This window comes from Xylocopa sonorina, chromosome 5 (assembly GCF_050948175.1).
Source record: "Xylocopa sonorina isolate GNS202 chromosome 5, iyXylSono1_principal, whole genome shotgun sequence".
NCBI classification, from domain to species: Eukaryota; Metazoa; Arthropoda; class Insecta; order Hymenoptera; family Apidae; genus Xylocopa; species Xylocopa sonorina.
The window spans coordinates 2895263-2909153 of NC_135197.1; the positions used below are offsets into that span (position 1 = coordinate 2895263).

A 13891-nucleotide genomic window follows, 5' to 3' on the forward strand; every position below is an offset into this window, starting at 1 on the left:
GGAGGGTATGTAGCGGAGTTGGCGCGTCACGCAGCGGTGAGGGTCGCGTTAGAGGCTCGCACCGGCGGACAGAGGGTGAGAGAGGGTGAGTGGAGAACGGTCGAAGCGACGGAGGGCCACAGCGTACCAGGGCCTATGATCGATGTCCCGAAATTAAGGGCTCGACCGTCGAGCGAAATAAAGTTAACCAATCGGGCCAACGAACGGCTTGTTCGGCCGTTATTGGCTAACGGCGGTTCTCCGGGTGCCGCGTCGCGTCGCGAACGACCTGATGCCCGATTTTTTCCGCGCTCTCCCTTGTTTTCGATAGGGGTGCTCGGCTAGCGCGGTTCCGATCGCAATTCGAGAAAGAGTGATACAGGGACGCGGGAGGGCGACGCGAATCCAGGAACTGGCCGCGGACGGGGGAGAGGATTTTCGTAATTATGGAACGGCGTTGGCCCCGGGGGATTCGTCAGTCGACGGGAAAGCCCCTGGCGCTGTACGGCCACGACAATGCCATTTTAATTATGCATGTTAATTGGTTTCCGAGTCCAGCGTAATACCAGATTCTAGGACTATTCTCGCGGCGCGTCTCCTCGTCCCGTCGCTGATCGATGCCATTGATCGACCGGCTGATCTAATCCTATCTTGCTTTCGATCTATCTCTTTTTTTTTAATCGACACTGTGTTATAAGATATCGATGTATTTTAACCCTAGATATTTAACACGACATAATCAACATTCGTCTAATAGACTGCTCACAGTGCCTTCACAATGTAATGGTATATATACTTATTAACAAGAAGATACAAAAGTGACAAAGAACGATACGTTTCCTCCACGCTCGCTATGCATCAACTGCCATTACTTTTCTGCGATTCACACGTTCTTATGAAAAACAAACGAATGCTACTCGACCTCGCGACGACGCAGTCACACTGTCAATCTATCAAAACTCTCATAGTAACTACTGAAATAAGTTATCCCAAGGTAATAAGCTATGAGTCGAGTGATTATTTACAGAGTAATATTGAATTAAGTTTAGTTATCCATAGTTAAATTGAATTCTTTACGATGAGCAATTTGGAAACAAATATGCGGAATATCGACGAATATTTCAACTTTTTTCATGATCTTGAAAAAATGTATTCGTTCGCGTAACTTGTTCAAGCATCGAAGTCGATCTTGCTTCCTTCCATCTCTAGCGGACTGTTCCCTTCAACGCTCCGCAAGGGAAAGTGCTGGGTTGAAAAAAATGGCCACGCTTCGATATAGGAACCGCTTTTGTTTTTTGTCCTTTTTTTCCGTAGTCAGATATACACGATTGATGTGGGCTGCGTTGTACTTTCTGCACAGCTGAGTGAGCATGTCACAATCGACCAGGGCCGCCTCAATCAAAGTGGCATTGATACCCTTCGCCCGTTCTCTCTCGATCGGGCCCTCGCGCTCTCCATTGCGGTTTTGTTCGAGACCGAAAATCTATTAGCCTGCCCATGTATATACTTTCCACTACATGCGACACTTTTACACGCTATAGAAGTTAATTTTAATACCAGTAAAAGCGTTAAATCGTTACGTGTCCCTCCAATTCCAATATATCCAACTACTGTTTTAATAAAAATATTTAAAAATATATTGTTCATTTCCAATAATCTATTATTGTTAATGGTACACGTTGCATGTATCAATTTAAAATCCATCGCATATAATCAAAGGGTATTGTCGATTATTCACTATTTTGACGAATGTAAAAAGAATCGCGAATCTGAACATTTACGAGCACTGCTTTCGTATCGTAGCGCGAGAACGTCACGAGCACTGTTTATGTAAATACGCGTTGAACATAACGCGCATGCTAACCGAATCTTCTAATCCCGTGGATCGTTCATTTTCTCTACGCCCGGCACGATCTACCACAAACAAAGCTAAGAGACGTAGTTTAGGGCGGCGCTCGATGTGACACGCGACCGCAACGTGGCTGCATTTACATTATATCGCTGTTTATACGATGTTACTTAGGTACGTGCATGCCGTGTGCCAAACCGGCATTCTCGAGATTAATTTTTCTAATGCCCGGTCGGACGTAACTTGTTTCGACGAGAATTTATTACGCCACCGCTAGCTCGTCCTACTATTATTTCCGACTGACCAGAAAATGCGAAATCTGTAACGATCCGCAATGATCGACGACTCTGGTATTAAACGATAACACCATTACTTTACACAGTCAACCTGTCAACGAATTATATCTCGATGCGAATCCTCCTACGAACAGTTCATTTTTTCCACACGATTTTCCCGAATGAGGTGAAACTTTTTGGTGTCAATTTTCTGGAGCGTAGAGTATGGGAAGAGGATGCTATTTCAAGTAGAAAAACTCCATTTTCTCAATACCTATAAATAACGCCTATGGAAGAAGATAGCACTTAAATCCAGGGGGATGCGGATTGGCGGGGACTGCAAGGTGCAGAAAAATAGTTAGGTTCAAGCCCAGTAGGCTTTGCCTGTCACCTACGCGTAACACATATCCCCCGAATCAGGATGAAAGCTTCGAGGCTAGGTTGTATCGAAAACCAGAGGTTGAGCACCCCTGAGCACAAGATGTCCTCCTGAAGACTATCTCGGCCTGGGTCCCGCGGGAAACCTCTTCCTTCCTACCGTTCCTATCTCAGGACACTCTATAGCCTATTCAGATACCAGGCTCACCCTACTGCTCTCATGTTAGTCAGCCTGTATGTGTGTATGTGTGCGTGAGAGAGTGAGTGAGAGACAGAGAGAGAGAGAAAGAGGGTGTATCTGTATTTCCAAGGACAAGCAACACCATGCAGAATGTGGAGAAGGTATAAGTACGCCCGAGTATTCGAGTGCTCTTATACCTTGCAGCCTAACCACACCTCGTAGGAAACGTATTTTGCGAGCCTAAATATCCCGGGTTTCTAGTCGAAACAGTGTACGACGCTATCTCGCAGGTTGGTACCTTCGAGAACGAGTTATCTGGCCCCTTATTTCGCAGATCGTTACGAAGGATGATAGTAAAGATAGCAAGGTGATACCACTGTCGCTGACGTTTATAACGGTGGAATTGTCACCTGTTTGTTCATCAATGGCGAGGGAAACGGCCGATGGAACATCGCGATTAGCATTCTTCGAATCTGAATCGCAAACGACTTCATGGTAGCGTTTTGGTTCGGTATTGAAGAAGCGTTTATTTGTAATTCGTGCGAAAGATTGAGAGTCGCAGTAGTATAGATCAATAAAAAATAGGAATTCAGTATCACTTTGATTTTGTATTCTTTTAAGTAACCAGATACGAGTTATCTGACGATATTATAGGTACCGTGTAAAACTAATCTGCTTAATACCAAAATCAAAGAAAATATAAAAAGAATTGAGTATCTTTTGTGTACTATCTCTAAATTATAGTTTCCTTAAAATTCTACAGTTACGATTCTCAGATTCTTATCTACTTTAATTATGATTAAGGAATTTATGTTAGGCTGTGGCCACATGATAAGAATGCAAATAACAATAATAGTAGAAGCAAGTAGCTAAAATCTACCAAATAATAATTACGCCAAGTATAAATAAAATTCTGCGAAACTGATTAAAGCTATCACTCACCGATCGATGATAACAGGATCGCTAGGCGTTTCGTTCCGATTTCCACAACTTTTCTTGTCGCAACACCGGCTGTAATAAAACGGGACAGTCTGGTCAGAAATTAGCCGAGCATCGTTTAAGAATATTTCATCGGCAGGGAGTGCATTCCTTCTTGGACTAAATTCGAGTCGGTGGCTCGAGAGGGGTCAGAACTTTCGAGGTCGTCTAAAAACTATCGGAACCCTTGGGACTTGGCAAGTTTCGGGGGTAGGTGGAGAGTAGTCAGGCCGAAGTCCCATGGGCCAATGAGTCAGCCACCCCCAGAGAATGATTGCACCCCCGTGCGTCTCGTTACGTTTATGGTTTGCCACCGCAAGGGTGATTGCTTGCATGAAGAGGAGATACTTTGCTCTGCGCGCATACGTGTTTGTGTACTTTAAAAAATCTCCTCATTGCACGAGTTCAAAGTACTGTTTGTTGTCGCAAACTATTACCTTTGCATCAACTCTCTTCTGTACAAATTCATTTTTCTTACATAGACATCTTATTTCTCCGAAATAAATTGGTGACCCTTGGATCAAATTGATAACAGATCATTTGTAAATGTCACAATTTTGTTTTTTTTTTTTTAAGTTTTTTTAAGACACGTAAGAAGACTCACCTGCACATCACCTCGTGAGTGAGAAGAACCCTACACATTTCAGGATTCTTATCTTGTCCTTCGTACATGATAGCCTAGAACAAATTGAATAATCATTATATAGCTAGATATATTAATAAATATTAATTTCTACTATAATCTGTCGTTAAGAATAATCATCGAACATTACGTTATCACGGAGATATAGCTGAATTTTTCAAAACGGTTAATGGTTTCTATCGTCTACGTATTTGTATCATTATAATCCACGTGTAATATGGAAACTCATAGAAAACACATGACACGTTAGAAAGCTATCTGAACGGATGCAAGACGAAAAGGGACCATTTCCCCTAGAACATCGCTAAGCCATAGGCGGCTTAAGCAAATCCGTTAAGCTTCCTTCACGACCTTCTGATTGATTTTTATTTAATGACAACATGTCGTTATCCTGTATTCATACATTTACAGTTGGGGAATGAGATGCGGATTAACCGCGGAATAATAAAGCGCGATTAGAAAGCGCCACTCTTTTTTATCTTGGTAAACGAGATATTTAGAACAGTGGGAAATTAAAAGAACAGAAAGAAGAAAAACGTTCGTTCGATAAATCAATTATTTACTCAATTAATTCCCCCTTAGCATCGTTAATTAAACTGTAAAAGTTATTCAACTACGAATATAAACAAATTTCATTTGAACCGCAAATTAAGTACTCGTACATTCGCAAAATGAAATTAATTTTACAAAAATTAATCAGTGAAACAAATCGATCGAATATTAATCACCGATTTCAATAGAGGGCCACGCGAAAGCAATAACTTAAACCCACTATTCGTTACGGAACCGAAAGCGAATCAACATCGCCGGGACAATTTTTATTTATACGCGTCAGACACCGTTAATCGTATCGCCTGTACGTATAATTTATGCAGAAGTTCGCTAGCGCTGGTCGTGTAACGACCTAAATTGCCAGAGTTCGCGAAGAAGCGATAAAATGTAAATACTTTGAAATACAGCGTCCCAGGGAATTGCTCGGGTTGACGTCGGTTCTCGTCCCCGCGCGGGCGTAGGGGGTGGCTGAACAGCGGAGGATCCCGGTAACGATATCAAATACATTTTGCCTCGGCAGTTAGGTGCGACTTTCAGAACGGCATCAAATATTTATACGAACAAAATAACCGAATTGCAACGTAAACGAACCGCGACGGTTGTGTACGCGGCGAGGTAGGTAAATCAGAAGCGGATCCCACCCCGTCGAAGTGGAAACGTCAAACCCGGGGTATAGAGGGGCAAAAATAAACACGGAAGAAAGGGGGAAGTGGATCGAGGAGTGAAAAAAGGAGAAGCACGGACGCGTATATATATATATATGCACGTACGTATTTCTGGGGAAAGGAAAGCGAAAGGAGGCATAAAGCGTTTCGTGCGGTTCGCCCGTTTCGACTTCTAATCGTCGAGCAGCATGCGATCTTATTTGTAACGAGAGTAATTAATATGGGTATCTACCTGATACGCATTAAGTCTAAGTTTGTTGCGAGACGGGGATCCTGCGATTAGTTACTTAACGAAGTAACTATTTCTGGAGAATTTCAGTTAACCCTCTGACTTACGATTTTCTCTATAATTATATGTGTATTAATTGTTTTATTATTATATGTGGACAAATTCGAAACGCTATCGTAGGAATAGAAAAAGTAATTTGAATACTTATAGTTCTGCATTTAAGCTAAGAGTTTGTTAAATTGAACGAACCTCCAGTTTTTATTTCAAGCCACTTCTGCATGGAGTAGATAGTGCAGAGTTGATAATTGCTCTTATACAATCTTAGGTCCGATGCACGTGTCACTCAAGGACAGTAATTATTATTTACATACGTAACGATCGTTGGGTAGGTCATGTACACGTTATGATACGACATGCGATATTATTTGCTCGTGAACAATTACCACGCGTGCGATACGTGTTGTTGATTTTACGTATCTATTCTACTTACGGACAATTTCAAACAATTAGGTTTTTACCGCGTCGTTCATTCTTGTGAAGTGTTAAGTCCTTGTTTGCTCCCGTGGCCATCGGGGTCGACGGTGTCGTTTATCGATAACGCGCATGGACGTACATACGTATCAAAATTGATCGATGGCGGTTTTCAAATGGTCAAGTGTATTTAAGGGTATCAAATCCTGCAGAGACGAATTGTTGCGATATGAATTTTATTATGTGATAGACACTGTTCAAGAAGATTTTTACTCTATGCAATTATTTTGTTAATGCAGTAGACGCGTTTCGAACAAACTTGAATATCGTCAATATTTAGAACCACGCACTACGAAAAGGAAGAAATTGTCACCGTTATATCTCGTTTATATGTTTACGTTGAACGTCGCGCAGTTACGTTACAGGTCTTAAGGGATGGTTGGCCGGAGTGGAGAGAGAGTTTACAAGTATGTAATACCACCACACGAGTCGTCTTGGGGGTGCGACTAGTTGGCATCAGCCCCTCGGAGGCCTTTCTTCCGTTGCCTCCTGGTCCCAGTAGAAACGTTTGGGCCTCCCCGCTGCTCTCGAATTCCCACGGGAATTACTTACGAAGGACTAATAGCGATAACATACCAGCACTGCTGGTTTTCAAATTTTTAACGATGCGTATTAATACACACGTATACGTACTGGATGGCATTTAACAGTTAATAACCAAAGTACGTAGCGTACGTGTGATTTAATCAACTTTACATCGTGCGTACTACATAAAATATGTTTGTGTAGTTGTAAAATAAAAATGAAGTGGAATACGCGGTTGGTTTTAAAAATAAATTGGTTATTGATTTGAATCATGCAAAGTGTTGTGTAAAATGTATAGTGTGTTATGTAAAATTGTTATTTATGTCAATGGATTATGTTAATTTATAATTGTCTTGGATTGATGTATTTGCAGTTAACAGTTTAATGTCGATGACAATATTGAATAGTTCATTTTAAATATAATGCAAACTGCGGAGAAATATGGAGAAATGGTTCTTTGTTGTCGAAGGGAAAGATTCGTCGAATCCTGGCAGTAAAACCATAATGTCATTTTCACGACGAGCACTGAAGATTGAAGTAAAACGAGGAAGAAAAGTAGTATAGGAGGACGCAGATAAATACGAAGATAGTCATTCAAATCTGCCGTAATGATTTCCATCCCGAATCGATTCCAAAAGTCCCCTGGGAATCTCCCTCTGTACCGGTTGTGCAACCCCTGTCGCCTGCCGTATACACCACCGAACAACGTGCATACAATGTTACTTTCACCCCCCTGAAAAGAATGTCCATCGCCTGGGGGACAGCCGACCTGCTCTCTTTCTCATCTTATCTGCCACGGATTAACTTATCTCCAACTTATTATTTCCTTAATCTATAGTTAAATACTCATATTTCAGTATTATACTAGACGTCCAGGGGTTGATACCGATTCGACTTGGTAATGTTTAAGGATTATCAAAGATATGTTGTCCTTGAATCGCGAATATTTTTTTCCTTATGCTGTACGTTCTTAATGACGTACAATGTTTTAAGGCAGTCTAACAGAGTTTAAGCTTTACACATGAATTTATTATATTAAAATGTTACTATCGATAGTTTAAATGGACTTTAATAGTGGATATGCAAAAGTTTGTACGGTTTAACAAAGTCATATATTTTTAATATTAAAAATACTATTTATAACAATTTAGCATATAAGCATATATAGTGGAACAGTTTTTGGATCGAAACTTTAATATGTGCTTGGTTAACTGAATCTATTATCCGACTTCGATTACCTATTTTACTGTCGAGAGTAGTTTCTTAAAGAAAAAATCAGAGAACTTCTAAGTATAGTAAACATAATAATTTACTAGATGATTGCTGCATTTTCTGATTTGAAAAATTTTCATAACGAAGTATGAGAGATATTATCTTGATGTTAATAATTAGTTTAATGTACAAGTGTAGAGTGCGAGCTTTACGAGTTCTATCTTGATTCTTTTCTAAATCCCCGCAGGTAGTATTTAGCAAAAAATAAAAGAACACGGGAAAAGGAAGAACGAAGAAAATTCCGACTGATCATCTCGAGCGGCGGATGGAAGTTAGAGCTTAAAAGGGTTAGGTACAATTTCCTGTTGTTCATTCATTTAAAATAACGACGGCGCGCGGTGCGCTGCTTCCCTCCGTACCCGTGTCCTGTAAATGCTTTTTTATCCCCGGAACTAATTACAATTTAGCATTTTTAATCCTGCGAAAAAGCGCATTCCAGCCCATCCACCATCCCCAGCCCCCGCCAGCCCGACCGGAAGTTCGTTCTCAAGCGCTTACAAACGTACGTTGTTAGCGCCATTCAGCCGCGGCTACACGCCACTCCTTTCTTTCTATGGAAGCTGCTCGTATTTTTCTGGAAATTTCAACGAGGAACGCGCGCCGTTTCTCGACATTCCGGGACTTTGCGTTGTTTCTTTTTTTTCTCGTCCGTCTTCTGTTCCCACCCCCTCTCGCGGAGAACGCTTCCGGTGCTCCGTGTGCCGCTCTGGCAGGCAAAAGTAGATATAGATACCTACCTACCTTGGCCAGGAGCGAAGAAATTGAAGAACAGCTTAAGGGTAGGAGAGGGCTTCGCCACGGGCTCAGCAGCCAGCTCGGTGTAGCCAATTATTGCGGATTTATAACCGACCGCTTGATTCGGTCGAGACCGAGGCGGCCGCATTTCCGAATTGGAATTTGTGACCCGTAATTTGTCGACGTTCAACCAGCAATTTTTTTGTCCCAACAAACGGTAATATTCATTGCCCTTAAAATTTTAAACTCTCTTCCATTGTTCGTTAGTTTTTTCTCAAGTAGCATACTCGAAAAACAAGAAAAATCTTGACAAGTTTCACCCTGCTTGTAATTCGATTCGATTATAAAAGGACAATCTTCAAGTAACAATAAAATCGATTTACTTCCGCTATTACATAAATTATGAAATTGTTTTCTTGAAATTGTTGGAGTATAAACTGACGATTTCGAAACATTGAATTTCTTCTATTTGCACGAGAATGGAAATCGCGGAGATCTACGAACTGTGTATCACGTCGGTGATTCGACAGTTTCTACGCTAGTCCTTTATACTTGCGCAATTGTATAAATATCGCGTGACATTTCGCTTCCAGAGAGAGCTTTAATCCGCGGAACACTCGGCGTTCGTTAATTTCGCGGGGCAACGGTAGGCAGTAAGAACACGTCAACCCAGATTTGCTAAACACTTCGTACGAGTTGTTACGCGAAACTCTATACACGGCCAGAGTAAATATGTATTGATTCACGTGTCTGTATGTCTTCCTCTCGCTTTGGCAGAATGGAGGAGACGCGTTCAATCGAGGCTTTGATGTATAAATTGCAGCTTTCTCGTTTTCGATCCTACCTCCCCATCCAACTTTCTACTCCCTTTACTGGCACGATTCCTCCATAGAGACGGAAAGGGTATCCCGGCATCTATCACTTCCGCTTTTCTTTTCCTCATGGACAATCGTTCTGGAGAACTATCGGAGCGTTTACTCCGTTCAAGATTCCGTTTCGTTCTTCCACCAGCGTTGCCACCGTCTCTGAACCCGGCTACTTACATTTTCCTCACTTTTAGTCTGCCTCGATGCGCAAGTGAAAAATACTCGGACAATCGATGGTTGCGCGAATAAATTCCTTCAGAAGGTATAGAAACAGACTTAATCTTCGTCTCGTATCGAATTCGCCATTTTTCCCTTTAAAATTCGAGAGAAACAACCTCTCGCGTCCCTTTAAGCGTAGCTGAACGCATAGATCGGTTCCCGGCCGCCGAAAGATATTCAACCTCACAACTCGGATCCGATTAATAAAAGGAATGGATCGTGAATTGAAGAACGGTCTCTGCCGACGCAAGGCCACCGCGGCTTAGTAATTTAATCAGCTAAAACTAACATCAGCTCTGTTTCCCCAGCCTTCCTCGTCGTCCTCGGCCGCCTCTTTCTTCTCCCTACTGCTCTTCTTACCTCCGTAACCGACCAACCCCAAGATGATTTAATCTGCTAAAATGGTGCAGGTGCCTATAGGCACTTAGGAGCTGGGGTCGCGACACGAAACAAAATAATTCAAGAAAGTAGAGGTACACCTCTCGCGCTATAGGCACACGAACACACTCCACTAGGATATGTACCTTCGTACACGTATATTCTTGGAAATAACTATCGAATCTTTTAAAATCGAATCATTCGAGTCGCGTTATCGATCGTTACGAAATTTGCCAGCGCAATCTTCAAAATTTCAACGCAATTGACGATTTTACGCAACGTACCAACTATAAACAATAACGGAAAGAACGATTCACGTAAGAGTTTCTTCTTCCCGCAACAAAAATCGATTCTCCCATTAAGATGTCCAAAAAATAAGGTCACCAAGCACTTATTTACACTACGAAATCGTCTACTCGTTTTATCGAACATTCGCGACGTTGTTAGAAATTATACGCGTCGTAGGTGCGAAACGCTGTTCGCAGAATAGCGTCGTAGCTGAAAGAGTACCCTCGATCGCATAAAGGACTTATCGTGCCCGTGATCAGGCCGCGTATTTGCGTTTGCTCGAAGGTTATGATCCTTCTTTGCGTCCTATCGCTGCGGCAGGATCTACGGGTCCCGTGTACAGGGTCACAACACGTGGTTCGCGGGCGGTGCGCAGGGTTCGCCACGTGGCGCAGATAACAGGATGGGGCAGACGCGCGACGCGACGGCCGCTGCCTTTCTGGAGGGGTAGGAACCAACCCCCCGGAAAATTAAGTGCTTGTAGCTCAGATGATAATACTCTCAGCAGCAGGAGCGCGTCACTACGGCCAGTCCCGAAGTGTTCCATCGCGTGGAAACGTCAACCGAAAGGAACGCGGCGATCCAATTCGAATTATTGTGCCTAAATGTTCGTCGTCAATTACGGCTCTATTAAAAATTTATGAGATTTGTTTACGATTATTTGTATGCGAATGACGATACTTATTAATGTTTCTGTAAGAATTTCAATAAAGCAGAATTCAGCTTTAATCGTTCAATTGATTCTAATTTTAACGCGACAAAATCTTCCAACGGATATTAATATCAACGTCCACCTAGAGAAATATGTATCTCTGTCTCCCGCAACTTTTTTGTACGTTTTTCAAACGAAGAACCATAAATCGCTTTCCACTGATGTTTCTACGTACTACCAACGGATGACTAAAAAAAATGAAGCTGCTCATTCCTACCTGTTTCGTAGCAGAGTCGATGAGCCTCACGTAGATATCCTGCACCTGTCTGACACCTGCAACAAGAGCAACAAAAAGTTTACATTCGACAAAAAGCAGCAACTATGCTCGCAAACTTGCGCGGTCTCGTACGTACACTGCAATTGAGTCGCTTGCAGTGGTTAAAAAAGGTGTCGTGTTTATTTTGGTATTTACATAGCCGATTAATTACCTACTGTCATTAGATCCAAGCATATCAAATCTGCCAGCATTTAATGTTACTTAAACATAGCTAAGAATAGCTGCAGCCACGAAGATGGATCGCGGAACGTTTGTTAAGAAAAAGAACGAGGAACGGCGATGGTTCTTGCGACTGCACGGGTGCGCGAGGAGCGTGTAAGAAGGATAACAGGGTTGAAAAAAAATGTCAGAGTCGTTGCCTATAAAACTAGCCGCGTGAATACAAATTGCCGGTCACTCGAGCTCGACGGCGATGCATATTGCAGTAGACGTTATGTAGAAGAAGGGGGTAATAAACGATCGTGCTGGTCGAAAAGGTAAATAGTTATGCCCTTTTTGGAACCGAAGACAGCCTCGTATTGTTTTTTCGCGTAATATAAAGAAAACCCTCTGCTCTTTATTCAATTTAGCCCGTGGAGTTTTTTTCACCGATTCTTGAAGAAGCCCCCATTAAGTTAAGAGCGTTGCGCGCAGGCATTTGCTACGGATGTGCATGGAATACGACGGATACGGAAACGAGTCCAAATTCTGACAAGTTCGGCGCCGCTGAAAGGGACTGTCCCAGAAAAACATACATATTAAGGAGCATTTAAGGTGGACGACGAGGTAAGCGGTCTGATCGCATCCCCGGGGACGTATGCACAATCTCCGTTGTTTTTGCATGGGCCCAGCCCGTACTTTGTACCGTCGGGCACCGACTTGACCGCGCGCGGATCGCCAGTGGAACGAGCCATCGCAGGCCGAGCCGAGCCAACGCAAATTCTTGTACGTGTAATGCGTTAATTATTTTTGCCTGTTTAAACTCAGCGATGAAACGGTGTTCCCGCTACTTCGAGGAACTCGAACGTGTGCGGGGCGGGACATTGCTTCTTAATTGGGACAGATTTGCGGTAGGTAAATTTGTACTTCCTGAAATTCCATCCCGTGGATGCGGCGTTTAATCGTTAAAGACGGGGTCGTAAAAGGATGCGAGGTACCCGAAAGGAGTTGGTAAAAATGACAGCTACGCTGATACTCGTCGCTATCCGAGGATATCGCGGTCACTTTAAATAAACGGTGGAAAGAGTTTTACACGGTTAACGAGAGACTTACATCGCGCTAAATGGGATGCGCGCGAGCCCTCGTTAAAATTCGCACGAACGACATTTTAATCATACAAAATTGCGGCCATTAGCGACAGGTTAATTTGTTATTACCGACGCGATAGCCTGCCGCGTACCCGCTGTTTATTAGCTCGAACGAGCAATTCCGTCGCGTGATCAAGCTCCGCCGCGTATTATCGCGTTATTGCTATCCGTTATCGGTAATCGAGCCGTGCTCGATGTTTACGCGCATTCCGCGGGCCCAAGTTTTGCGAAACTGTTTCTACGGCTTCCACGGGGAGCCGCGGGTAATCCCTCGGTGTATTTTGGACAGACACCCCCGTGGCTTCCGGCCTCGCGTGTCCGGTAAGCCAAGTAATCCCGACATAAGACTCCCAGACCCGGCGGCTACTACGGGCCAGACTCACGCCGCATAACGTTACCATGGATTACGATACCCCCGGCCGAAACTAGCTCACAAATTACCTCGAGAAACCGTCGCGGCTTTACTGGAAGTTACTTGCGCGCCCCGCTCATGGTTTGCCGGTCTCTATCCGGCGAGAGAGCTGCGATGCGGTAGCGATGGGATCAAGTATACATTGCAAGTAGGCTCCAATCTGACCGGATAGTTTCGAATATCGTGAAAGTGCTTTCAAAGCGATGGCGATACTTCCAATCTCAGATTTCTATGAAAATAAGGACATTATTTTATTCCAAAAAACTATACGGAAAGCAAACTTCAGCAAGGGAAGCAAATAATATGGCGCTATTTCACGGTACTATTTAGGTAGAATTGAACTTGGATTGGATCAATTTGACTCGTTTTGACTCTGACCAAGTCGAAAGCTCGGTGGTTGCAAAACGAGAAATTAGCTACTTATTTAAGTAGATAGGAATACTTTTTACTGGACCGTCATATCTTCCGTTGGCGTTACTAAAAGTAGTAATTCAAGAAATTTTATTTAATTCGAGTACCTTGTCAATATATGCAACTAGTACGAATCGAGTACTATTAGAGTTCTACGAGACGAAACTCTTGTATACGCGAACTAACTCGGATTTGTACGCGCACATCCAGCTTGATCCCGCTTCTAGCGATATCAAGATTTACCGCGCAC

At 42.9% G+C, this 13891-nt stretch overlaps 1 protein-coding gene across 5 annotated transcripts in view; it reads right to left on the reverse strand.

Annotated features, from left to right (window-relative positions):
• Kn (EBF transcription factor knot) overlaps window positions 1-13891 on the reverse strand; it is an 80633-nt gene that overhangs the window by 50225 nt on the left and 16517 nt on the right. For all 5 annotated transcript variants that reach the window (XR_013101841.1, XR_013101842.1, XM_076895052.1 and 2 more), the window contains exons 4-6: window positions 11473-11528; window positions 4245-4318; window positions 3605-3673 (exon numbers count right to left, since the gene is read on the reverse strand). Coding sequence is in view for 3 of the 5 variants with exons in the window: in XM_076895052.1 (XP_076751167.1) it covers window positions 3605-3673; window positions 4245-4318; window positions 11473-11528 (199 nt within the window). In the remaining 2 variants the exon portion in view is untranslated. The remainder of the gene's footprint in view (window positions 1-3604; window positions 3674-4244; window positions 4319-11472; window positions 11529-13891) is intronic.